Source organism: Thamnophis sirtalis, unplaced genomic scaffold (genome assembly GCF_051295495.1).
Source record: "Thamnophis sirtalis isolate CommonGarterSnake01/CBP01778 unplaced genomic scaffold, rThaSir2_p1.2 scaffold_12, whole genome shotgun sequence".
Lineage (NCBI taxonomy): Eukaryota > Metazoa > Chordata > Lepidosauria > Squamata > Natricidae > Thamnophis > Thamnophis sirtalis.
In genome coordinates, this window is record NW_028261392.1 from 44,663,898 (window position 1) to 44,691,291 (window position 27,394).

The 27,394-nt window shown below is 40.7% G+C and overlaps 2 protein-coding genes across 2 annotated transcripts in view; both read left to right on the forward strand.

Moving 5' to 3' along the window:
• The window catches only part of WWC3 (WWC family member 3), a 1,020,491-nt gene that overhangs the window by 674,822 nt on the left and 318,275 nt on the right, over window positions 1-27,394 (forward strand). The gene's annotated exons all lie outside the window — the stretch shown is intronic.
• SHROOM2 (shroom family member 2) overlaps window positions 2,117-27,394 on the forward strand; it is a 195,581-nt gene continuing 170,303 nt past the window's right edge. The window contains exon 1 of the mRNA XM_014066174.2: window positions 2,117-2,504. Within this exon, the coding sequence (XP_013921649.2) occupies window positions 2,277-2,504 (228 nt within the window). The 5' untranslated portion in view covers window positions 2,117-2,276. The remainder of the gene's footprint in view (window positions 2,505-27,394) is intronic.

Consider the following 27,394-nt stretch of genomic DNA (forward strand, 5'->3'; position numbering starts at 1 on the left):
GGAGTGTACCACCATGGAAGACCCCACACATAGCAGGGCAGAGACGCTATGTGAATTTACCCTCATTTGTAAAACAGTAAATTTCTCCCTACTGAGCATTAATTGAACAAAGGGTGGGTTAATGTAACATTTTAATGCTTTTAAGCCAGTCTTGGTAAATCCCTGCAGTTTCTCTGACAAGGTTTTGGAAATGATTTGCCATTGCTTTCTTCCTAGGCCTAAGAGAATGACTGGTCCAAGATTTCCCAGCTGCCTTTGTGGCAAGATAGGACTAGAGCTCACAATCTCAGCTTCTAGCCTGATACTTTAATCAGTACACCAACTTTGCGCTGTCAGTGTAATAGGCAGATTTTAAGAAAGATGTACATTATTGTATTTCACCTTTATTATTTTTATAAATAACTCAAACCGGTGAATACTCACAAGGTTCCTTCCTCCTCCCATTTTCCCCACGCCATATTATGGGTTGGGCTGAGACACAGTGACTGGCTGAAAGTTACCCAGCTGGCTTTCATGTCAAAGGCAGGGCTAGAACTCACTGACTCCTAGTTTTTAGCCACTAGACTAGATCAGGAGGGTCAAACTCGATTTCATTTGAGGGCCACGTCTGGGTTGTGTTTCACCTTGGGAGGGGTGTGTGTGAAACATCACTTGTGTCAGGGGTGCCTGTGGTGGAGCATTCTGCGGGTGGGTTCGGTCCACAGCCCTTGAGTCTGACACCCTTGGACTAGTTGGTTGACATCACGCTGGCTGGTTAATTCTGCTAGCTGAACGCCATAGTTGCTAAGCTTGGCGACCCCCTGCACTAGACTAAGGAATTTCCAATTCCGTTCAGAGCTTTTGCACAACCGCTCCTTTGCCGCTCGGGAGATTGTCGCCTTTAGTCCTCGTTAAACCCGGATTTCGACTAGTCTGGCTAGACGGCTAAAGCGCTTTGAGTCGAAGGCGACGCTGCTCTCCGCTGTTCTTTCCCACAGCCGCCACTAGGGGACATCTCAATAAAAATGCCGCCTCCAAGGCGTTTCGCAGGTAGCTCGGTGGCGCCCGCCTCTCTACCTCCAGCAAGGAAAATGCCGGAACTTTTTCGTGCTGCGAGGTCCTGCTGGCGGCGGTTCCTGCCTTCGTCTGGGCCGCTGAAACGCCCACCCCGCGGGGCCTCTTGGAAGGCCGCTGAGCGAACTTCTCGTCGCCCTCCGACACAAAAGCCTCCTTTAGCCAGCCGGAGAAGGCGCCTGTTGTGCGTGTCCTCCGCGGCGAAGCAGTGGGAGGGGGAAAGGTCCCTGTGAAGCCCTGCGGCCAAGGAGCCGGAAGGATCCGGCGCTGCCTGCTTTTTAAGAAAACCTGGAAGGGGAAGAGGGCGGTTTTTTTCCCCTCCCTTTTTCTTTTCGTTGCCGTGGCTCAGCCTCTCCTTTCCTTGGAGCCGTCACGTTTACTGTTTGCAGTTCCTTTCTTCGTATAAAAACCCCTCTGGCTCCAACGGGACCTCTTCCAAGAATACCGGGCGCAAAACTGCGCTCAGTTTCTGAAAGGTGGCCACGATCCCCAGTGGAAAGGCGTTATTCCCCTCAGTTGTGAGGGCAATGCTGCTCGCGACTTTCCCCTAAATGTTGGAGAAAACTTTTCGCCGCTGTCCTCCTCGGCTCATTTGGGAAGGACGATTGTAACAGGTCGAGATTTCCTTTCAAAACAAAACAAAACCAACCCCTCCCCCGGTCCCAATGTTTCAAACAACCCCCTTTCCTGCTGGGAAGAGCCCAGCCAACCCCCCGCCCCTTCCCATTCGAAAGGGAAGCTCGTATCACCTTCTGGAGAAAGTGGCAAATGCCCTCCGTGACTTCCTTGGTTTCTCTCCGGGCTCTGCTCTCCGGCATTGCCCTTGGGGAAAACTGCCGCGGTTTGTTTCCGTGAATATATTAACAGGCGCGCGCAAAGCAACTAAGCCAAGGACCGTACGTAGTCCAGCCAAGCGAGTCTAGTTCCCTGGGGTCCCTTGCTCGCTCGCTCGCTTTCCCCCCTTTGGCTGATTTGGGCTTCTCTTTCAAAGAAAGAAAGAAAGAAAGAGAGGGAGGGAGAGAGAGAGAGAGACTGAGACTGAGACTGAGACTGAACTCTGGAAGAGGAGGAGCCAGGGTGTGGAAGGGGTTTACAATCCCCCTCCCTTCCCATCTGGGAGCAGCCTGAAAAACTGCTGGGAGGTATGTGGTTCCTAGGTCAGCGGCGCGTGGGATCAAACTAGGAAGAAACTGGAGGTGGTGGGGGGAGCAGTTCGAGAGACTATGGAGAATATGGACTTCAGAGGCGGACCGGAAAGAGGTCCCGACAAAGATCCGAGGCTGAATTCGGCAGTATTTATGGATCAGGGTCACCCCCACCAGCTGGCGACAGGAGAGCAGAGAGGAGTTGATCCCTACAAGCTGGTGGAAGTACAATTAAGTGGCGGAGCTCCTTGGGGATTTACATTAAAAGGCGGCAAAGAACATGGAGAACCTCTGATCATCACTAAGGTAAGGGGCAAGAACTGCACGGACGTCTGTGCAGTTGGTGCGTACCTTGTCGAAGCGAAAGGGGTGCCCCTGGACTAGGCGTGTTTCTTGGGGTTTTTGTTGTTGATGATGGTGTGATCTGCCTGGAGAATAGGATTATGCTACCAATTGACACTGAGTGAACAATTGAATATACAAAGGGTTCCGTGTGGTGGTGGGGGAAGGGATGAGAAATGAAACGGTGATGGCTGCGGTGTACCTTAACAGGACAACTTGCGACGTTCTTGCCGCTGGCTTAATGGCTTTAATTTAGAACTAGCGATCGCCTGTAAGGAAGGGATTGCTGGAAAGCCTTTTAATGTGGGTCTTAAAACTGCTCGGTCACTACTTCGTATTGGTCATTTGGGGAATTACAAAAAGGACATGGACAGTGCAATCAAGAACCAGACGTTTTAGTGGCAAACGTTGGCTGTGCCTTAATACATAGATGTTTTCATTATAGTTAACATTCACAAGTCCTAGTGATTAAAAGTAATTAATGTATTAAAGCTTAGCTTTACTGTTTTATAAATACTTAGCACATCCCATTCAGCGGTGACTAAACATTTATAGGCATTGCTAGAGTTAATAACCCCCCTAGCCTCATTAATTAATTCAAAATAACATTTCAAGTTAATTCATCAGCTATCACACAGTTGTTGGACTGGATTGCCACTGGGAAGAAAGTTCACCTTTGCACTTGTGTACAATATTTAGCGAAGTTAAACAAAAGTAATTGAGGTTGCTGGGGGTAAATAATCTACATATTTGTTTTTCTGAATTTTGTGAATGATTATATAGTGTTTAATTAAAAATGAACATTATTCCTTGTGAAAGCACTGAAGTTTCCTCCTTTGGCAACCCACAAAAGCAGTCTCTTCCTTCCTTCATTTCCTTCTGTGTCATTGTTATTCACCTGTACTAAATAAACATTTCATTGTGAGTTAGACCATAAACATATATATCAAACCAAAATTCTTAACTTATGACTTCTTGTGGTATCTTTACTTGAGATAGAAAATAAGGACTCTGCCAGAAAAGGGGGTCAGGGTCCTTATTTAATGGTGAAAACTGAGTACGTAGTTTTATTTTTTCAAACAAGTTCCTCCTTGTACTACTTTCAAAAATCTGTGTGTAAGGTCAGTATTCCTGATGCTGATTCCTCCATGTGAGTTAGACTGCAAAGGAGCTGAAAAGTATTGAAAACTGTATCCTGATACATTGGTGAGGGACTAAGCTGCAGAAGTTCATGTGTGATAAACTCTGCATGTTTCAAAAATGATTTACAAAATGTAGTTTGAATCTTATATGATGACAGTACAGCTCTAATTTTAATTAAAGCCACCCCTCTTGTTTTCAGAAATAGAAGTCTCCCATCTTCTTGATGGAGCCCAGATAAGAACAGATATCATAGTAATGTATTTGAACATTGATATATGCGAGGAAACACAGAACAGCTATGCATAGCTTTTTCCTCTATAAACTTTCCCTTTAGGTTTGTTTCCTTTTTTATAAAGGTTTTGTAAAAACCTTATAGCAACAAGTGAGCTATATTATAGAATCTATTCATTTGTTTCTTTTCAATTATACATAAACTCATTATTTCAGCAACGCAATATTTCCTAGAGTAATACAAGTATTGTTACAGTTATTTTTTAAAGTTAAGGAAAATAAATTAATTACTTTTCAGACATCCAAAATGATTTAAGACATCCTCAAATTCTTGATTTATAAGAGGCTCAGTGTAAAGAAAATGGCAAATTATTTTTATTTTGCTTGTTATTGTTTAACTATTTTGAATGAGAATCTTTGCTAAATTTTACCTTCTACCCATCCCTGTGGGAAACAATCAGAAAATTAATTTTTTTGATAATTTAATATTGTTCTGCTGTGCATAAACATGGAAATATGGTACCTGGGTTAATTCATTAATCAAGGTTGAGTTCATGATAGCTTAGCAGTCTATATGTATTTTACAATAAAAAACTGTTACACAGTAGGGTCATAAATGCTACGAAACAATTGAGAAGTAGTGCTTTGTAATCCACACAAGCATAGTATCTCTTTGTGATTAAAGCAGCCCTCTTCTCAATCTAGCCTAAATCCCTAGGATTGCCTAGAAATTGAAGAATGTTGTGACAAAGTATTTCTAAGGCTAAGAAAAGCATATCAAATAATTCACTAGGAAATCAGTTTGAAGGAGACATCACCTTTTTTTAAATAGTAGACAGGTATGATGTCATATGATCCTCCCCTATCAACCACAAGTGACACCATAGACATTGCCAATTGTTACAACATCTAGTTCAATACTAGTGTGCTGTTCAATCAATCAAAAATACCTATTTGATTTACCTAGCGATTCTGGTAGGATATTTTCTGTGGCTGAATACTGATAATCCTTTACTAATAGTAATTTATTGCACAGTATACACAAATAACTTCTAAGGTATTTGATTTTATTATTGAAAGTCTGTCTATTCAGCCTTGCTTTGCCAGATTATTAATAAAATGGAAATTTTATGAGATGTTTCTACAAGATTTTTCATGGCTTGATGTAAGTGGATATGGCAAGAGGTTATCACTTAGTAAATGCAAGCTGTTTTCACCTTCTGTTATAATTATTATGCTGGAGATGGACACATTTAACTAAAAAGTGGTTCTCTGTATAGCTCAACCCATAGAAAAAGGTGATGATTTTTGTTATATGAAACATTTCCCCCCAGAATTTAAAAAAGAAAAACCAAGTGTAATGTGATTCTGTCAGTGTATACTTATTCAAAATGGAAGTAACAATCATTTGTCTAAATCTGCTTTTCTTTTTCAAAAGAAACTTTGAGGAAAATAGCTACATATACATTGCTTCAGAATTTAAAGATCTACTTTGAGTAGATCATTCACTGATCTGTACTGTTTTGTTCTTGTAGTGCATGATTAGATTTTATTGCAGATTTGATACCCTGAAGCAAATGTTGCATACTTTTTAAAAGTAAATTTATGTTAGGGAAATAAAAAGTAATGTTTGATTATTATTTTCTATGGATTTCAATTCAATCCAAATTGCAATGTTTTGAGGGAAGGTATTTGCATTTTCAAAATGCATTCCCATTTTTTTTAAAAAGATTCAGAACTATCTTTTCTCTTGATTTAACATAGTTTTGCAAATGTTTATCTATGGAAATATTATTTTGTACAGTAAATATCAAATACTAAAGGAAGAAAGAGTACAAATAAAGCATACAATTATTAAGAATCATTAATAAGAATCTACTAGTAGATTCTCTTTCACTTTATTTAGAAAGTGAAAATATCCCTTTCATACTACACAGGTATATTACATCTTGAGAAAGATATAAGAAAATTGGGCCTTTTTCAGAAATGTGGTAGACATAGCATATTTAGATACTATGTTTTGAGTAATGTGGAATAGCTGCTTTTAAAGAGGAAATAAATAATAATCAGACTATCGAGTTGGAAGGGACCTTGGAAGTATTCTACTGCAACCACCTGCTCAAGCAGGAAACCCTACACTGTTTCAGACAAATGGTTGTCCAAGCTCTTCTTAAAAATCTCGTGTTGGAGCACCCACAACTTCTGAAGGCAAGTCATTCCATTGATTAATTGTTCTGTCAGGAAATGTGTCCTTAATTCTAGGTTGATTCTTGATTAGTTTCATCCATTGATTTTTGTTTTGCCTTCAGATGCTTTGGAAAATAGATTGAACCCTTCTTCTTTGTGGCAGCCCCTTAACTCATATCACCTCTAATCCTTCTTTTTATTAAACTAGACAAACCCAATTCCTGCAACTGTTCTTCATACGTTTTAACTTCCAATGCCCTAATCATCTTTGTTGCTCTTCTCTGCACTCTTTCTAGAGTCTCAAACACCTTTTTTTATATCCTGGTGACCAAACTGGATGCAATATTCCAAGTGTGCTCTTAGTGGTACTAACATTTCACATGATTTTTATTCTATCTCTCTGTTAAATGCAGCTTTTTTGGGTTGGCTTTTTTGTCAACTGCAGCACACTGCTGGCTCATAGTGAAGCGAGTCCAAGATCCCTCATGCAGTTACAACCATTGAGCCAAGTGCCACATATTCTATACCTGTACATTTGGTTTTTCTTGTCTAAATGTAGAGCCTTCTTTTCTCACCATTGAATTTCATTTTGTTCGGTAGGGTCCAGTGCTCATATGTGTCAAGATCCTTCTGTATCTTGAGCCTATCTTCTGGAGTGTTGACTATTCCTGCTAGCTTGATGTCATCTGCAAATTTGATGACTTCCCCATCTGTCCCTTAATCTAAATCATTGATGAAGATCTGAAGAGTACTGGGCCTAACACAGGGCCTTGGAGTACCCCATTGCATACTTGCCTCCATGTAGAATTACTTACATTGAGGACTATATATTGAGTGTGGTTAGTCAGCCAGTTATGAATGCTTCTAGTGGTGATGCAGTCTAACCCACATGTCTTCGAAGTTACTTGATTTTTAGCATGTGCATGTCACAAAACAGAAAAAAGAAAACACTAGGGATCCAAGATAGAAACCAGATACTGTGAGTTCTGGTTCTACCTTAGCTGAGTGATCTTGGGCCAATCACACTCTCTGAGTCCAGCTTACATCACAGAATTTTGGGGAAAATAGGAAGATATGTTAGATAACTTTGTGCTTCGAGTTATTTATAAAAATAATAAAAGGTGGAATATAAATGAATAAAATAAGTATTACAGTTGAGTTTTGATTAATAAAATATTATAAAAGCCATACTGTGGAATCAAGTAAGTATTAATATGCAAACAATGAAAGTATCACCAGTGATACTTTCCACAGTATGCAAATGTAAGAAGGCTTCAACATTTTGGATTATTCTAAGTAGGCTCTTAACGAGGGGCATTTACAATTAGATCATTGGTTTTAAAATGGTGAGCACAACCATGCATTCAAAGCCTTATCTCTTTTAATGTGTGTTGTGTGCACAAAGAGAGATGTAGCGGCTTGGTCTGTGACATGTGGACACCCTGTCTTAAGTCTTATCTGTTTTGGTTTGGAATTAAATGGATTCTTGAGCCAAAATAATATATAATATTAAACAGTAAAATACAAGGAACACACAATAGTTGAGCTCATGCATAACATTTTCAGAATATTTTTCATTCTTTAAAACACTAATACAGTAATTGCATTTAACACTGGACTGAGCTGACATATATAAATATATTTTATAACATTATACCACAAATATAAATACATAAATGAAATTATCTCTTGTTTTTCCAACTTCTTTTTTTTCTTGCTCTACTATTTAGAACACAACTTAAGCTGAACCTAGGAAACTACAGACCAATCAGCCTAACATCAATACCCGGGAAGGTACTGGAAAAGATAATCAAAAAACAGATCTGCAAACATCTAGAAAAAAAGTTCTAACTAGAAGTCGGCATGGGTTTGTTAAAAACAGATCATGCCAAATCAATCATATTTCATTCATTATGCTGTGGACATAATATATTTAGACTTCAATAAGGCATTTGGCAAAGTAGACCATAACTTACTTCTTGGTAAGCTAGAAAAATGTGGGTTAGATAGCATCATCACCAGATGGAATTATAACTGCCTGACAAACCATACTCAATGAGTAGCCCATAGTTGTACTACATCTACATGGAGGGAAGTAAGCAGTGGGGTACCACAAGTTTCTGTCTTAGGCACACTCATCTTCAATATCTTCATAAATGACTAAGATGACAGAATAGAAGGGGAACTTGTCAAATTTGCAGATGACAATAAGCTGGCCAGACAAGAAACAATGGATGGAAACAAATCAAGGAGAGATTCAACCTAGAAATAAGGAGAACTTTTCTGACAGCGAGAATAGAATACTCAATCAGTGGAACAGCTGGCCTTCAGAAGTTGTGGGCTTCATCACTGGAGCCTTTCAAGAAGAAACTGGACAGCCACTTGTCAGAAATAGTATAGGGTCTCCTGCTTGAGCAGAGGGTTGGACTAGATGACCTACAAAGTCCCTTCCAACTCTGTTATTTTGTGTTCTGTCATGGATATAAACTTTTGAACCTAGGCAGATAAAGTCTCTGATTTCTTCTCCACTTATTTACCCATAAGGTGGCTTTGTCTATTGATACAATCTTCTGTTTTTGTTTACTATTGAACAGCGTACTGTTTTTGTCTCGTCTTTCATCTTCAAGGAAGCTTTTGTTGAAGGTGAAAGAATACAGTGCAAAATCCTGTCTGTTCTTAACTTTTCTTTTTAAAAAGTGACATGCAAAAGCATACAGCAATATAATCATTGTATGTACTGTCAAGACTGGCACTTTCATCCTGTAAGGAAGAAACCCTCTGTTCTTTTGATATTGGATGTGCAAAATTCATGTTTTTGTAGACTTTCTGAACTCACATTTTTACTATAATATTAGGAAAATAATCCACAAGTATCTCATGAATGTGAATGGTAAAGTTGGCTCAGTAATGTGAGCCGAATACCCGAAAAACATACAAATACATGCAACATTTAATTTAATTTTAATTGTGTACTGTAATTACATAATGAGGATGCACATCTGTCATGAAGAGATAACATTGTCATCCTACTGAATATGGTGGTTCTGTTCTTTGGAATAATAGTGCTTCCTTCTCAGTTATCATTCTTCAATTGTAGTGATACCAGGTTAGAATGTGATTTCAAGCCTATCAGTTGGACAACAACTGTGTTAAAAATGATGCAAATATATTGGAAATTGCCTGTTATTAAAATTGTATATTTAGAAACCAAAATTGCAATCAGGTTCATGTATGAACAATCACGATGAAATCATTGAGGCTTATTTCAAAGCAGAATCTTGACCCTTTGATTAGTTTCATCATTATAATAGTAAAATAAAGCAGCCACAATGCCCTTTATTTCTATAAAATACACAAGTAGTCTTCGACATATGATCTGTTGCCTAATGGCCATTTGAAAAAAAGCATTTATGATCCATCCTCAAAAGTAAAACTGCTGCATCATCCCGGTGGTCACATAATCATTTCAGGCATTAGACAACTGACTCACATTTAGACTGGTTGTAGTCACATGATCACATTTTGTGACTTTTTTGCCATTTAAGTGGGAAAAAACCACCCATTGGGTAAGCTTTATTCCTATTTGAATAAATAAATAAATAAATAAATAAATAAATAGAATTTTATTTTCTACCATATTAACTTGCTTAATGTCCATTGTAAAAATGGTTTTTAAAATCCAGTCCAGTCATGTGGTGATTTGACTTATGACTTCAATGATGTATGATCAAAATCCCAGGCTCAATTGTGGGTGAAGGTCAAAGATTCACCTGTATTTTAGTTACCTGGTTTCCTCTTGAATGCTGGATCACATATTATTTTAAATATATCTTATGAAACTGTTAACCAAAGGGTGGTGATACCTTTCATTTCTTCTTCGGTTATACATACATTTCCCATAGAACTCTTCAAAATACAGTGATGCAGAAAAAGTTGCATTTGGTCCTCACACTTATGACCATTGCAGTGTCCCCATGGTCAAAGTTTGGGCACTTGGCAATTGACATGTGTTTATGATGGTTGCAGTGTTCCATGGTAACACATTCCCATTGTTACTTTCCCAGGTGGCTTACAACAAGCAAGGTTAGTGTGGGAAGCCATGTTAAAAACTGTTTGATTTCACTGTAGTAAAAAGGGTTGTAAAATCAGGCTTCACTCATTTAACTGCATTACTTAATGGCTGAAGTTTTGATCTCAGACATGGTCTTGATTTGAGGACTATCTGCATTGTCTGAATAAATTCTGACTATATAGTACAAACAAGTTTTTTCTCACCCAGTTTAGTAGTTATAGAAAGGGCGTTGGTACTTACCTGATACGCCTCTTCTCATAGTGGGGGGAGGAGTATCCAGAATGGGTTGACTTTGTCCTCTCATGATTGGATGAGTCAGATAAGCTCTTTGAGCAACGCCCCCTGGCCAGCAGGACTACCCATTCTTTTGACGAAGAGCTCCATCCGACTCGTTGCACCATTCACTCCAGACTCTTAATTCAGTTCTTAGCTTTTATCGTCTTCAACATCAATATTTATATAACTTCATAAAACTGTGAACATAAAACTTAGTCGTACAAACATAGTCAGGGAGGGACTGGATACTCCTCCCCCCACTATGAGAAGAGGCGTATCAGGTAAGTACCAACGCCCTTTCTCCATAGTGAGGGGGGAGGAGTATCCAGAATGGGACGTACCAAAGCCTGCACGTCCCTAGGGAGGGAGACCCCAGAGGCCCCATGTCCCCCGCTCATGCCAGTTGAGGCGTGGGCCCCGCCCTGTGAACCGCCTGCAACGCCCTGCGTCCAAGAGGCCCTGCGTCCAAGAGGCTTTTGCCCTGCGGGGCAAAAGAGTCCAGTTTATGGTTCCTAGCAAAGGGAGAGGGGGAAGCCCACGTGGCTGCCCTGCAGATTCCGGCCAGGGCTGTCTGCGTGGCCCAGGCCCTGGACGTGGCTGCGCTCCGCGTGGAGTGAGCTGTGATATGATTGGTGTCTGTAAGCCCTGTGATTGGTATGCAGTGGCAACGCAGGTTTGCAACCACCTACCTATTGTGGTGGAAGTCACCCTGTTACCCAGGCCCCTATTTGGAAGGAAACAAACAGAGCTTCGGATTTCCTGTCTGGCCTGGTTCTCCTGAGATAATCCTCAGAGCCCTCCTTATGCCCAGAGTGAACCACTTCTTTCCCCACGTCTGGACAGAAGTTGGGCAAATCAGTTCCTGGGTTTGATGGAAGCAGAAGCCCACCTTGGGATGAAGGACGTAACCCCACTCTGTCTTGGTGGGGGAAGCAGAGACCCTCCCCGGTGGAGAGCTTGCAGTTCGTATATCTGCCTGGCGGGGGGGGGATGGCCACCAGAAAGGCCACCGTGAGAATCAGGAACTTAAGGGAAGCTGTTCGTAAAGGCTCAGATGGAGCGCCTATTGGAGCGTCCCCTACCCTGTGTAAGTCCCAGGAATGGTACTTGAACGCTGCGTGCGGTTTGGGGTTGGAAGCCCCCTTGAGGAATTGCCTGACCATAGGATGGTGAGTCAAGCTCTGGTTCCTGCCATGCAGGAGAACTGGCGAGAAGGCTGGGACCTGTCTCCTAATTGTGTTAGAAGCTAACCCTCTGTCCCGGCCTGCCTGGAAGAGGTCCAGAATCTGAGGCACTGAGGCCTGGCTAGGATTGTGCCCCAGGGAATTACACCATATATACGCTCTGTGGAATGTGTGCGGGCAGTCTGGATAGTCTGCATCACCCTGGGGGGGGGGGAAGAGGTCTTTCCCCAGGATGCTCCGTTCCAAGAGCTAAGCGGTCAGCTGGAGCCATTGACGGTCTGGGTGCTCCAGCGACCCCTGGTTAAGGGATATTCCCTCCTGGGGGATTCTCCATGGCCTCTCCGTTGAAAGCGACTGGAGCTCTGCAACCACAGTCTCCGGGGCCAGTGAGGCGCCAACAGAACCCCTTCCGCCCCCTCCCGAAGGGTTTCCCTGGGGATCAGGGGTAAGGGCGGAAGGCATACCGACAACCCCTGGTCCAGGGGCTTCGCAGATCGTCCGCCCCTTCTGCCCCCCCCATGTCTGGTACCTGGAGATGACCCTCAGGAGCTGAGCGTTGAGGGGCGTGGCGGATAAGTCGATCTCCGGGTGTCCGAAGCACTCTGCCATTTCCTTGAAGATTGCTGGCTGCAGCTTCCGCTCCAAACTGTCCCCTTGGTCCGGCTGAGCCAGTCGGCTCTGATGTACCCCACCCCTGCTATATGTTCTGCCCTCAGCGAAAGTTGTCTAAATTCATAGGCTATCTGCGATCTCTCATAGTCGGACATCCCATTGTAAGTTTGTGGTGGGTTCTGGCATGGAGACCAGCCTGTCTGACCCTTTTTTCCCCCGACCATAAGGGTGCTATGATTCTATGGCTAGGATTAGCGCAGAGATTTTCTGAATGTAAACACAGACGGAGTTTAATGGGCGGCCACCAGAGTGTGTGTAAAGATGGAGTGAGGGGAGCTAAGGCTCACAATAAAGGCCTGCCACAAAGGTAAATTAATAATAATAACAACAAGAACCACAACCACAATAATAATAATGAAATAGAATAAAATACAAAAGGGGGCATCTTCCCGCCTGATAAAACCAAGAAAGATTAAGGAAACGATTGGTCCCTTGCTGGGAGAAGTGGCCCGAAGGTGACGAGCAGCAGAGGTAAAGCCGAACTATTTAACTCGTGCTTGGCATCTGTCTTTACCCGAAGGGATAAACAATCCAACCTCTCAAGAACAGCACCCCAAATTCAGATTAGGAACCCAAGATGAGATAGGGAAGAAATGGTAGCCTGTCTATCTTAGGCAAGGTCCAATTCCCAGGACCGGGTGGGTTACACCCAGGGGTCTGAAGGAGCTAGCGGACAAAATCTCCAAACAACTGAAACTATATCTATCAGAGCTCCTGGAGTACCGGAGAACCACTATAGAATTGCTGATGTGATTCCCCCCCTTCAGAAAGGGAGAAAAACCGTCTCGAGAGCCCAAAGCCAACATGGGTTTGTCAAAAACAGATCATACTAGACTAGCCATATTGCCTCCTTAGATTACGGTGACAACCCTAGTGGACCATAGGAATGCCATTGATATAGTTAACTTGGACTTCAGCAAGTCCTGATAAGGTAGACCATAACCTACTACTAGATAAAGTAGAAGACTGAGGATTAGACCTAGTCACACCAGGTGCCTTGGTAACTGGTGCACACACCTGTACTCCTCAATGGAACTGCCTCTTCATGGAGGGAAGAGTGCAGTGAGTCCCCCAAGGCTCAGTGTTGAGCCCAGTACTCTTCAACATCTTCATCAGTGATTTGAATGAGGGTGTTAGGTGTGTAAGCTAACATTTGGGATAGCAAAAAATATGCCATGATAGTAGTACTGTTTCTTTAAGAACTGCTGTTATCTCAAGCGGTCATAAGAAGGAGCCAGAATGACTGTTAGCTCTCTGTTTGTTAAATGCTGATGGGGGGGTCCTCAGGTTAGCAGGTGACCCCAAGCTGGCAGGAATAGCCAACACTTCAGAATACAGGCTAAAGATACAGAAGGATCTTGATACCCTTGAACATTGGGCACTACCTAGGGAAATGGGATTCAAAGAGGTAAGGTTCTACCTTTAGGCAACGAAGGTGAAGTGCACAGGTACAGAATACCTTGCTCCACAGTAGTAACTGTGAAGGGGATCTTGGAGTCCTAGTGGACCACCCTTTAATATGAGCCAGCGGTGTGCAATAGCTGCCAGAAAACCCAACACAGTTTTTGGCTGCATAAACAGAGGAATAGAATCAAGCTCCCGTGAAGTGTTCATCCCACCTTATAAGGCCTTGGAAAGGCCAGATTGGAATTCTGCATTCAATTTGGTCACCATGATGTAGAAAGGATGTGGGGGCTCTAGGGAGGGTGCAGAGAAGAGCAACAGAGGGGATCAGGGGACTGGAGGCTAAAGCCTATGAAGAATGGTTGCAGGAATTGGGTAGGTCTAGTTTACTGAAAGGAAAGACTAGTGGAGACGTGATAGCAGTGTTCCAATATCTCAGGGATTGCCACAGGGAAGAGGCAACCTGATTATCCTCCAAGGCATCTGAGTGCAGAACTAGGAGTAATGGGTGGAATCTAATAAGGAGAGAAGCAACTTAGAACTGAGGAGAAATTTCCTGACAGTTAGAACAATTAATCAGTGGAACAACCTGCCTCCAGACGTTGTGAATGCCCCAACAGTGGAAGTTTTTAAACAGCTGTTGGATGGTAATAGCAATAGCAGTTAGATTTATATACTGCTTCATAGGGCTTTCAGCCCTCTCTAAGTGGTTTACAGAGTCAGCATAATCAACTATTCAAGCTATTTAGCTCTCATCAGCTAGCCATACCCTTGCTGGGAATCGAACCTGTGCTCTCTTGCCTCTTAGGCAGATGTGTTAACCATTGAGCTACAGGGCTCGACTAGTAATGATAGCCATTTGTCTGAAATGGTGTAGGAATTTCTGCTTAGGCAAGGGGTTGGGCTAGAAGACCTACAAGGTTCCTTACCCCTCTGCTATTGTATTGCATAGTATTGTATTGTATAGCATTTGCTCTTTGCCTATTCACCCCCACCCTTGGAAAGCCTTGGGGGAGGGGGGTAATCTCTAACCTGATTGGAGGTTCTTCTGTCTCTCCCTGGGGGCTGCGGCCGGCTGAATACTCTTCCTTCTGCCCCCCCCTTGTGTTTTCCAGGATGCCGGGCTGCCGGCTTGGGCCACGTGGGGCCCCTCCCCCCTTCTTTCCAAATGGTTTTGCAAGGCAATTGCCATCACCCCGCCCTCAGAACTTAGCCTTTGCCTCCTCTGCCTGCCTCCTCTGCCTGCCTCCTCTGAGCTGCTGGGGGCAGCCATCTTGGACCACGTGGTTTCAAGATGGCCCTGGCTCCAAAGAACTTAGCCACAAAAAACAGCTTTTGTTTTGCCTCCTACTCAGGGACTTCCCGCCCCTCCCCCCTCCTTCTCCTACTCAAAGGAGAATTTTCTTAAGGGTGAAGGAGACTTAGCCCCCCCCCCAAACGCAGCTCTTGCTGGAAGCCTTTTTCTGATGGCATTCTCGCCCCCAAGTCTCTTTCTCCTACTTAAAGGAGAGTGTCCTTAAGGGTGGGGGGGGGGTTCTCCTGTTACTATGCAGTTAGAAAGGGAGAGAACGGGCTTTTAGGCAGGATTTCTGAAGCACCGAAGCCGAAGGGAATCCTCCCCTGGGAGGGGAGGAGTTCTCAGGTTGGGGGGGGGGGTTCTTCGTGCAGTCTTGTGGCAGCTGCCTCTGTGATTCATCTAGGAAGTAGGCTTGGGGGGGGTGTCCACCGCCTGCCTCTAACTTCCTTAACAAGCCTCCTTTTGGCCCTTTGCTGCGTCCCCCGCCCTTGGCTAATGCCTCTGCGATGGTTTCTCACCTTTCAAGGGCTCCACAAGCCTCCGGTTGTGGCTGGAGGGCTGAGAGTTGAGGCTCTGCCTGCCTCCTCTGAGCTGCTGGGGGCAGCCATCTTGGACCACGTGGTTTCAAGATGGCCCTGGCTCCAAATTCAAATGGCTCCTCCTTGCTGGAGCACATGGAAATGGCTTTTGCCTTTGCAGGCTTGCCATGGCTGCAGCTCGTCTCCCCCTGCCTCCCGCAGCTCTTTCTAAGCCTTTCCGGCTCTCACCTTGTCGGCTGCCAGCACAGGTGTTCCAGGGTATTTTAGCAACCCTCGTGGCTCAACCCCTGAGGGGAGCAGAGGAGCGCTTCTGCTCCTGATTAGCCTCTGCATCAAGGGCTGCCTCTAGGAAGCATATATGCCCTCTCCTCCTGCCTGCCCGGCAATTGTCCTCCCTGAGTGACTCCGTCTCACTCAGTGGCCAGGGCAGCGTGCCGCCCCAGGGGGCTTGTGGCAGTCCAGTCCTTGCAGGAGGAGGCTGTGTGCGATGAAGGGAGGCAGGATTCGCCGGGTCCAAGTTTATTTTCCTTACTCCTTTGTAAATTACTGGAGTTACAAAGTAGTGCAACCTTTCCTTGAGGATGAGTCAGAAGAATGGGTAGTCCTGCTGGCCAGGGGGCGTTGCTCAAAGAGCTTATCTGACTCATCCAATCATGAGAGGACAAAGTCAACCCATTCTGGATACTCCTCCCCCCTCACTATGGAGAACAAAACTTTCAGCTTCTGTAATTGCACTGCATTTCTTTAAAAAGAATAATAGCAATAGCACTTAGACTTATATACTGCTTCACAGTGCTTTACAGCTCTCTCTAAGCGGTTTACAGAGTCAGCCTATTGCCCCCAACTATCTGGGTCCTCATTTTACTGACCTCGGAAGGATGAAAGGCTGAGTCAACCTTGAGCCTGGTGAGACTCGAACTGCCAAACCTCTGGCAGCCGGCAGTCAGCAGAAATAGCCTGAAATACAGCATTCTAACCACTGTGCCACCACAACTCCTGTGTGCTGTGTGAATGATGATGAAATTAAGTATAATAGTTATTCATAGAAAACTATGAAATTATTTTTATTTTTATATAAAAAATAGTAAAAATTAGTAAAATTATCTCATAAATTGAACCCAATGGCTATTCCTTTTAAATATACCTTAATAGTTGCAAGTTGTGATTCCAGGCTATTTTCAGAAATAATTACAGGAAAAATTTAGAATTTAAATCAACACATCTGGAAGCATTCTGAATACACATTTGCCTGTAAGTTAGCTTAACTCCATTATGCTTGGAGATATCTCGTTAGACATGTAGAATTGTTCTGCAAAGTTCTATTTCACAATTGAGCTTTTGTACAAAATATAAAACATGCCCTTTGAAAATTTAAATCTTTTCTACGTAATACATTTTTAAACAATGCATACTCCATTAAATTATCCTCCTAGGCCATGAAAATTCATATCCATCTACACATCTTGTAGTAATGAGTTCAGAAGTTAAGTATTGATTTATAGGGGAATAGGTGTGTGTATATGTCTACACAAGATTAGGTAGTGGGAAGAGAATTTTTAAATGAGCCCTCCTGCGGTATTTCAGGCAAACTTTACCCACAGCCTGGAGTCTGATACTAACGGGGTTCAAAGTTGACCCAGCCTTCCATTCTTCCAAGGTCAATAAAATGAGGATCCAGATTGTTTGGGGCAATATGCAAATAATGCTTTACATTGTAAACCATCCAGAGAATGCTGTAAAGCTCTATGGGGTGATATTTAAGCCTAAATGTTATTGCTATTAAAGCATCCTTCAAATACATTTGAATTTGAAAAAAAATACATTTGAAGGTGCCACTAGCAGAATTATTATTTAGCATATGATGAAAATATGACAAAAGAGAAGTACACACACACACACACACACACACACACACACACACACACACAATGCAATTATATACAAAAACTTCTAGAGCAGCACAGGTAGTCCTCAACTTACAACAGTTCATTTAGTGACTGTTCAAAGTTACAATGGCAATGGAAAAAGTGACATGACCATTTTTCATACTTTGACCATTGCAGCATTTCCATGGTCACATGATTTACATTCAGATACTTGACAACTGGTTCATATTTATGACAGTTGCAGTGTTCCAAGGTCCTGCAATCACCTTTTGCGACTTTCTGATAAGCAAAGTCAATGGGGAAGCCAGATTCACTTAACAACTGTGTTGCTACCATATTTTTCGGAGCATAAGATGCACCATTTTCCTCCAAAAAAGAGGATGAAAATCTAGGTGCGTCTTATACACTGAATGCAGCATTTTTGGCCTACCTTAACCCCACCCCCTTTGCAAAAATGGAGGCTGGGGAGGGCAAAAATGAGCAAAAAAGGGGCCGTTTTTGCTCATTTCGCCCCCACCCCCAGGAGCACTCTACAAGCCTCCCAAAGCTCTGCATGCCTCCCTTTCAATCTTGTGAAATTAGTAGAATAGGAACTAGCAAACTAATAGAAACTAGCAGAATAAAAATATTTTATGATAATAAATCATTCCTAGTAGTATGATCTAAAGCATATATTTTGATCTTGCTTTTTTGAAGCGAAAATGACTACATATTCAAATTTAACTGTATGAAAGGAAAGTAGTGATGCATGTCGAGGGAGATTCTCAGTCATCCAGTTCATGGTTATCTGAAAGATGCTATTTTCAAGAGGCAACTAGACATATTTGTTTTTCTTTGAAAACGTTTCGCTTCTCATCCAAGAAGCTTCTTCAGCTTTGACTGGTTGGTGGGAAATGGCAGGATTTATACTTCTTGCAGATGGCTGGTCATAGTTTTAGAGAGTCGTTCTTTTAGAGTGTTGTTGTGGCCTCTTGGAGGTTTATCTGCGTCCTCAGGGTTACCCAAGTAGTGCAAATGGGTGTGGAGCCTTCTTGGAACTGCTGAAAGGACTGTGTTGCAGGCTGGTCATAGACGATGTTGTATCCCTTCCCCTCTTTTGAGAGAGGGATGTTTAATTTTGAGATCAATCACCTCTTTGACCCCTCTTTCAAACCAGCGGTCCTCTCTGTCCAAAATGTAGACTTTGCTGTCTTCAAAAGAGTGGCATTTGTCTTTTAAATGCAGATGAACTGCTGAATCTTGTGTTGCACGAGAAATTTAATGAACTGTATGGTTAAACTTTGGAATATATCATGGAAAATAGTTTATAATAGATTTTAAATGTATTAAATACATTCATGAAAGATTAACTGTATTTTATCAGTAATTACTAGGCATAATAGTTTTACAGTCTTTTAATTATAAATCATCCTGTCCAAATACCATTGTTTAAGAGAGCCGAGGTGGCGCAGTGGTTAGAGTGCAGCACTGCAGGCTACTTCAGCTGACTGCAGTTCTGCAGTTTGGCTGTTCAAATCTCACCAGCTCAAGGTTGACTCAGCCTTCCATCCTTCCGAGGTGGGTAAAATGAGGACCCGGATTGTTGGGGGCAATATGCTGACTCTCTAAACCGCTTAGAGAGGGCTGAAAGCCCTATGAAGCGGTATATAAGTCTAACTGCTATTGCTATTGCTAAGAAGAAAACTAATAACTTCAACTGTATTATGAAGGAAAGAAGATTCAAAATTTTTGTCCTTTGATGCCCTTTGATCTAATAATGTCTCTTAAAAGTATTAATTGTCAAGCATTTTGCAGTTGTGGACTACTAAATATTCAGGAAATACAGAAAACATCCAATTGGACACATCTCCAAGTAGTGTCCTCTGAAAAAGGTCACATTTGGTTTGCAAGCAATATGGTAATTAGAGCTTCCATTTTTTAAAGAATTAAAAATTATTTCCCCCCCAAAATGTCAGAATTTAGTATCTGTTTACCATTTAATTGTTTTTTGTACTTTATATAATAATAAAACTATCTACATTATGTTTTTGGTCAAGAAAAGTCTTAATTTTTTTAAAAAAAATCTGATTATGAAGGGATTAAATTTAAGTGGTTTTTTAGCCCACAAAACCTTATTTTTAGATATTGTCTTATCTCCTATTGATACTTCCCTTGTGCAAAGTCATAATTTGAGTATTAGAATTGCACATAGGAACTCATAGTCAATTACTGTGCTTGAGAATTTATTACCTACCTGAAGTTTATCACTTATGACACTACTTCTATTATTTGTTGTATACTTAAATTAACAAGTTTTCAGTCCCAATTCATTTTGAAAATCAGCTGATAGACAATGAATATGATTTTGGGAGGCTGAGTTAGTGGGAAGCTTTGAACCAGGGAGCCTATGACTAGTTAATGGCAAATGATAATATCACACTTTTGTAAGGGTTATAATCTGCACTTCTTTATAAAAAATATATTTTATACAGAATGAAAAAACAAAACCAGAATTACAAACAAAACATAAAAAAGAAAAATATATAGAAAACAAATATAACATTAACAATAAACATATTAACTCCACTCTAGTTGAATGCTGATACCTGTATCTTACACAAATCTAATAGGTTTGCTTCTTTGCATTGCGAGTCTACAGATAGTTATACATTTTTCATCTATGCCGAATAAATTTTACATCACATTCTCTTAACAAATATTTCAAATATAAGAATGTATTATCTGTCAGTCAAATCGACCCAACACCTGTTTACTGTATAAAAGCTGTTAACTGTTGACCAAAAAAATGTATTAAACTCCAAAGTACTGTTAACAATCTATTATTACATTTATTTGCAGAAACTCCGCAAATGGTTTCCAATCTCTTATAAACTTATCCAAACCGTTGTCTCTAAATGATACAGTTAATTTTGCAATTTCTGCCAATTCAGTCAGTTTCAAAATCCCTTCTTCCATTGTCAGTTTTCCTTTTACTTTCCAATATTTGACATATTCAATCCTTTTAGCTGTCACCATATACAAAAATAAAGTTCCAAATTGTTTTTCTGTTGATTTATCCATAATACCTAGAAGAAAGGCTTCAGGTTTCATTAATAAATGTGTTTTAATTCTGCAAAACTATTATTATATTTATTCAAATATGATTTAGCATGTTTACAAGACCACTACATGTGACAAAATTAAAACTATGCTTTTAATGCTGCAAACTTTAGATCATAATGTAGGTTGTAGGTTATAGGTTGTAGATTAGACAGCATCACCACTAGATGGATTCGTAACTGTCTAACCAACTGCACTCAACGTGTAGTCCTCAATGGAACTGCATCTACATGGAGGGAAGTATGCAGTGGAGTACCCAATGTTCTGTTTTAGGCCCAGTACTCTTCAACATCTTCATCAATGATTTGGATGAGGGAATAAATGGGGAACTCTTCAGATTTGCAGATGACACTAAGCTGGCAGGAATAGCCAACACTCCAGAAGATAGGCTTAAGATACAGAAGGCTCTTGACAAACTTGAACATTGGGCACTATCTAATAAAATGAAATTCAATGGTGAAAAGAGTAAGGTTCTACATTTAGGCAAGAAAAACAAAATGCCCAGGTACAGTATAGGTGGTACCTTGCTCAATAATAGTAACTGTGAGGCTTCCGGGGGGAGGGGATTGCCGTCGCCGGTAGCTCAACGGAGCTGCCCTCAGAGTTCTGGTTCGTATATCTATTCAAGATCTATAGATATCTCTTTTTTCAGGCAAGAAAGAAGCAGGGAGGGACTCAGTCGTTAGAATCCTCTTTGTAGTTCACAGCTCTTTTTTTTTGGGCTGTGAACGGAGAAGAAGGTTCAACAAAAGCTGAGTCATTCACTCTGGCCAGATCTTCTCAGCTGTCTTTTTTCAGCTCAAGGCAAGTTACCCCCCCCCCTCAGGACAAATTTTTGAAACTAAGTTATTTAAAATCAATCCGAGCAGTGACCATTCCTGAGAACCCTTTTTTTAATTATTATTCAAAATACCAGCTTCAATTTTATAAAAAACTCCTTTGTTTAATTGTTTTTTAAAATGGCGATTTTATAGCTTCCGCATTTGTTATACGATATATTTCCACCTTCCTGGCACAGAATCAAGGGAATCTCACAAATTAATTAGCCCTGTTTCCTTGAAGTCTTCTTTTTATTAATTGCCAAAAGTTTATTGAAAGTACCTTATCTTAAACCAATGTGAGCAGAGACTCTGTTTGTTTCCTTTTTATAATGGCTCCGAAATCAAAGCAGCCCAGACGTTTTTTTAACAACACATCCCAAGTAATTGCTACAAAGCCGCAGCTCTTGCCTTCTACGCCCTCTACTGGAGATTTGTTAACGAAAGAATTTCTTTTTGAAACTCTTAAAGAATTTAGAGAGGAAATGAAGCAACTTATTTCGGACTTATGTGACAAGCTTGATGCCAAGATTGCTCAAACAAAGGAGGATATGATTGGAGTCATAACTGTAATGACAGATTATATTGCTGGAATGGAAGATAAGCTGGAACTCTTGGAGGAAGCTAATTCTAACCTGACATCTAAAATTGAAGTGTTGCAACAGGAAGTTGAAAATGCAGAAAAACAACTTGTTATGACAAATTATAAAAAGACGGCGCTTGCAATAAGAGTTAGGGGATTGCGTGAAAATGAACAGGAGAATTTGAAACAGACTTTTTCTGAGGCTTTCAGTCGTGTGGTGGGAAGTCCGGGACTCAACTTTGATTGGCAGATCCAAAAAATTTACCGCCATAATTCGTGGGCAGCAAAACAGAGACAGCTTCCGAGAGATATAATTATATATTTTGCTACAAGAGAATCCAGAAATGCGATATTACAAGAGTTTTATAATAACAGGCTGCGAACTGATGGACAGGACTTGATCGTTTTCAAAGAAATACCACCTCAAATGTTAAGAGCCAGGAGAGACTATGCTTTTCTAACTAAAGAACTCAGAAATTGTCAGATACAGTACAGATGGGATGTGCCATTTGGTATTATAGTTACATTTGATGACCAAAAATATCGTCTCAACTCTGTTTGGGAAGCCCGAGACTTTTATTATAAGATCCTAAAGGCGGGACATCCTGAATCACCTGGACTTGGAGAAAGACAAGGAGAAGTAGAAGAGAAACAACAAAACACACAACTACAAGGCAGGAGGTATCGCTTTCCCCCTCCGGAAGGGCAGAAGAGCAGAGAACAAGGACTTAGTCGTGATTCCAAAACATTTGCTTAATTCTTAACTTGAACAATAATCTGTGACTTCTGTCTTGCATAAAATGGTATAGTTGTATATCAAGGAAGAGACATTAAGGCTGAAAGAACTAATGCTGACTTCCTCGGAAAATATATTGTATGGGACTTAAAAAAGACTTGATGGATAAATCTGAACTTTTATATAAATTGCTCATGATTTATTTTCTAGGGTGAGGAGGGCGGAGATCGTGGTGTTCCTGGATCATGGTTCAGGTTGAATGGAGTTGGGAAGTGTGGTGTAGATGGGAGGGTAGTGAAGGTTGAATTAGAGCTTATTTCGAGCCAGAAAGTAAGGTGATTTTTGTATAAACTGTTACTTGAATATAATGTTTGGAAGGATATACCCAGGGAGTTTGCAGGAAGGCGGAGCAAATATGAGAGGAGAACGGATGAAAATAAAATATATATATGGACACGGGTAGAGGCAGGACGAGAAGAGTTGGAAAAGGAAACTGAGAGAAGAATTTGAGATGTGTTTAAATTGCTTCATAGAGAAGGAGGTATAAAAGGGACAAATTAAAGGTTTGGAAATAGACAGATATTTAGATAAAGAGATAAGGCTCCTAGCTAGAGTAGAATTTTATTTGATTAACTTATTTGGTCTCAATATAGTTTGAAATCCTGCAAGCAATTAATTAATTGAGATCAGGAATGATGTACATTGTTTAAGTTCTAATAATGATGGGAAGCTGAGCTCAAGGTAGAGAGTTTATTGATTTTTCCCTTTTTTTTTATTCCTTTCTTTTTTCCTTTCTCTTTTATCTTTTAATTTTTAACCTATTTGGTTCTAATATACTCTAGACTGTGTTTGATAAAAAGCTATGCCGGGTATGGGATCTGGGAAGTCGGAAGGGGGGTAGGGAGGGGGGTTTGCAGGGGGGAGGGGGGGAGGGGGGAAACATAGTTTCAATTTCCAAAACAATAAGAACGCACTTGTATACTGTTGCTCCCTTTTCTTTTTTTTCTTTTCCTTTCCTTTTCTTTTTTTCCCCCTTTTCTTTTAATTTTAGTATAAAATATAAATTGAATAGATTAATGAATAGTAGAAATACACCGAAGTGAGGAGTAGAGGGAAAGAAGAGGGAGGAGTAGAGAGGGAGTGAGAGGGGAAGGTAAGGAGGGTGAGATGGAGGGAAGGGGAGAAAGGAATGTTTGAGGGGGAGGGGAAGTAGAAGAGGGGAATGTTGGAGGGGAGAAATGAAAGTTGGAGGGGGAAGAAAGGGTGTATGGAGGGTTGAAGTGTTATGTTGGTTTTCTATGGTGGAATATAAGATGAGTTGCGTTTACTGTTTTCTTAATTGCACAGTATATAAGTGATTGTATAAAATGAAAATGAAATAAAATAGTCTTCAAGGAATAATAGTAACTGTGAGAGGGATCTTGGAGTCCTAGTGGACAACCATTTAAATATGAGCCAACAGTGTGCAGCATCTGCCAAAAAAGCCAACACAGTTCTAGGCTACATAAACAGAGGGATAGAATCAAGTTCATGTGAAGTGTTAATACTACTTTATAATGCCTTGGTAAGGCCACAATTGGAATACTGCATTCAGTTTTGGTCGCCACGATGTAGAAAAGATGTGGAGACTCTAGAAAGAGTGCAGAGAAGAGCAACAAAGATGATTAGGGGACTGGAGATTAAAACATATGAAGAACGGTTGCAGGAACTGGGTATGTCTAGTTTAATGAAAAGAAGGACTACCGGAGACATGATAGCAGTGTTCAATAGCGCAGGGGTTGCAACAAAGAAGATTGAGTCAAACTATTCTCCAAGGCACCTGAGGGCAGAACAAGAAGCAATGGGTGAAAACTAATCAAGGAGAGAAGCAACTTAGAACTGAGGAGAAATTTCCTGACAGTTGGAACAATTAATCAGTGGAACAGCTTGCCTCCAGAAGTTGTGAATGCCCCAACATTCTTTAAGAAGTCTTTAAGAAGATGTTGGATAGCCATTTGTCTGAAACGGTATAAGGTTTCCTGCCTAGGCAGGGGGTTGGACTAGAAGACCTCCAAGGTCCCTTCCAACTCTGCTATTGTATTGTATAATTTATGAAAACAATAAATGCATAAATGTTAACATTATTGCTTTGCTTTGTTTTTAACATTTATGAATAAAGGAGCAAGATAACATAAAAACTAACATTAGTTCTGAAGATTTTAATTTTTTTCTCACTGCCATGCTTTTATTTTTCTCTGTGTTGATTCTAACTCAAATGTGTTATGATATCCAGTTTTGATATTGGAGGAAGTGACTTAATTTCTAATAAAAGCAAAATAATTTCTTGGTAATTTCAACACATTTTAGCCATTTTCTGTACATAATTGCTTTTAATAAACTCCAAAAAAATTGCCTTAGATTTATGAAATATGTAATCTCAAATATCTGTTCTGAAATTTTCAGCATAACTGAAGAAATATGTGTGCCTGTGTTTTGAAAGTATTTACTGTCCTTTTTTGAAATTCTTCCAACTGCAGTACTACATATTTTGCCTTCGTATTTTAGAAAACTCAAAATTATATATTATTTTATATCTCATTTGAAATCTTTGGACCAACATGAAAGTATGTAGTTGTACATATTTCTTCTTGAGCTAATTAAAATCTGGAAATGAAAATTTTTCTTCTGAATATGAAGACAGGACCACACATACAAACATACAGACTTCGTCTTGACTCACTAATTCGTTTCACTGCACTGTTATGTATTAAGAATAAGGTTCAAAATAAGAATAGAAACATGATTAAAAACAGTGAAGTTATTTGAAAGAGTTTTGCAAAGTAAAAGCAACAAAAAAGTAAATGAGGACTGAAATAATGCTTAGTGACAAAGCCAAGACTATTGTAAATATATTTATGATTAAATATCTTCTCTGTAAATGTAATTAAAAGATTTTAATGAATCTTATATGTGCAAGATGAATCATATTCAGAAAAGGTGATCTCATTAAGTTAAATATGAATTCATGTCATTTGGCATCTATGGGAGTAACAAGAACCCTAATTTACAGTGCTGTGGAAAGTGGTTAGATAAGATTCTGCATGCCAAAGTACAGCAATAAATCTGTCTAGAAGGGTCAAGGATAAGGCTCAGTTTTACACCTACACACACACACACACACACACACAGATTTTATTGCAGACACAAGAAATCCTGTGAAATTTACTACTGAACCTAGCAATTCAGGCTGCAAAGTATAACAGGATTAAATATTATGTTCCTCCCCCTATTTTTACTTGGTAATGGTCTTCACTTCTCAACCTTGGATATTGAGAACACCTTCGCTGTATTGTGCCTTCTCTCAGGCTAGAATGATTTCTCACACTGATGATAAGAAATTTAACTGCAGTTACCAAAATAATCAACAAATGTAGATTGCCCTATCTTTCCAAAAGAAACACGTCTTCTCCCATTTGCACTAAAAAAAACACAAAATAAACCAGTTTTACTATGCGGGGGTTTTATATCAATTTTCACTTGAATATAGAATATTCAGTGGGATTCTTGGGTTGCAACCTTACTCTTACTTCTAATGAAAAGCCAGTTTTGTCTAGTGGTTTCAAATAAATAAAAACACCGCTGAAAAATTTCAACCAAACTTGGTACACAGATTACTTACTCTCTGGAAACAAATACTGTAGGGATAACACACCCCTAATACCTCTTGGGGTTTGGGTGTCTCTATAGGTGGGTGTTACAACATAACTCTGGAACACCTGGGCCGCTGAAATGACTTGGTACACAGATGTACCCTTGGTATATCTGGGTTGAGGGAGGCACATCTTCCTAAGGACTTGTACAATGCTTTGAAAGCTTCACTAGATCTCTACATCTTTGATCATGTGATATCATTTCCCTTTCTTGCAATGATAGCAGAAGTGTTGATTGTATATACATGCAGACAAGGTGGGAAATTCTTCAAAGCACCTTGCCAAGCATTCAGAGAGATGCAACTAGCTTGGGGCTCTGAGGATAGGCATTTAATTTTCAACAAAGCATCTCACATGCTTTCAAATGCTTTTCATAGCCTTAATAAGTACATTGGTTTAGAAATTGAATTGTATCAGTGATTTTAGATAAAAATAAAGGACAAAAAGATGAAGTGTAAGTAGACAGTTCTCTTTTTTATTGACGGTTATTAGTATTATGTAAAGCATTCAAAAAAACATGCTTCACAAAGCAAGTTGGCAAAAATAAAGCCATAGGGAGGTGTAAATTATTGCATTCCAAGGATGAAACATTCTAGGAAACTTGGGAATTTTCTCTGAATCAGTCTCAACTGGCTAGATGTGGTGCAGAAAGGTTCCACACATAAATCACATAAATCTTCCATGATTGAAAGTGGTTTATGCTGTTTCAGATGTGACCTGGGCTCAGATATGTCTACTCCATACACTATAAACTTAAGGTAGAGACTATATGTCAGCCTTCACTTTGCTACTGCTTCGGCTGCCATTGAACGGGGAGGGGGGGCATGGTATTTGGGAGGGGACTTATTGTTGTGCTGGAGGACGATTCTAGATTTTGACCGGACCACCTTACTGCGCATGTGGAGGAGGAGTGTTTCCCGCCAAGGCCAACGGACCAGCATTCCATCCTGATGATGCCTTTCGAAGTTATCTCACACCTGATATTTGGGAGAATTATGATTGGACTGTGCACAGGATGCCAAGGGGAGGGGAATGAAT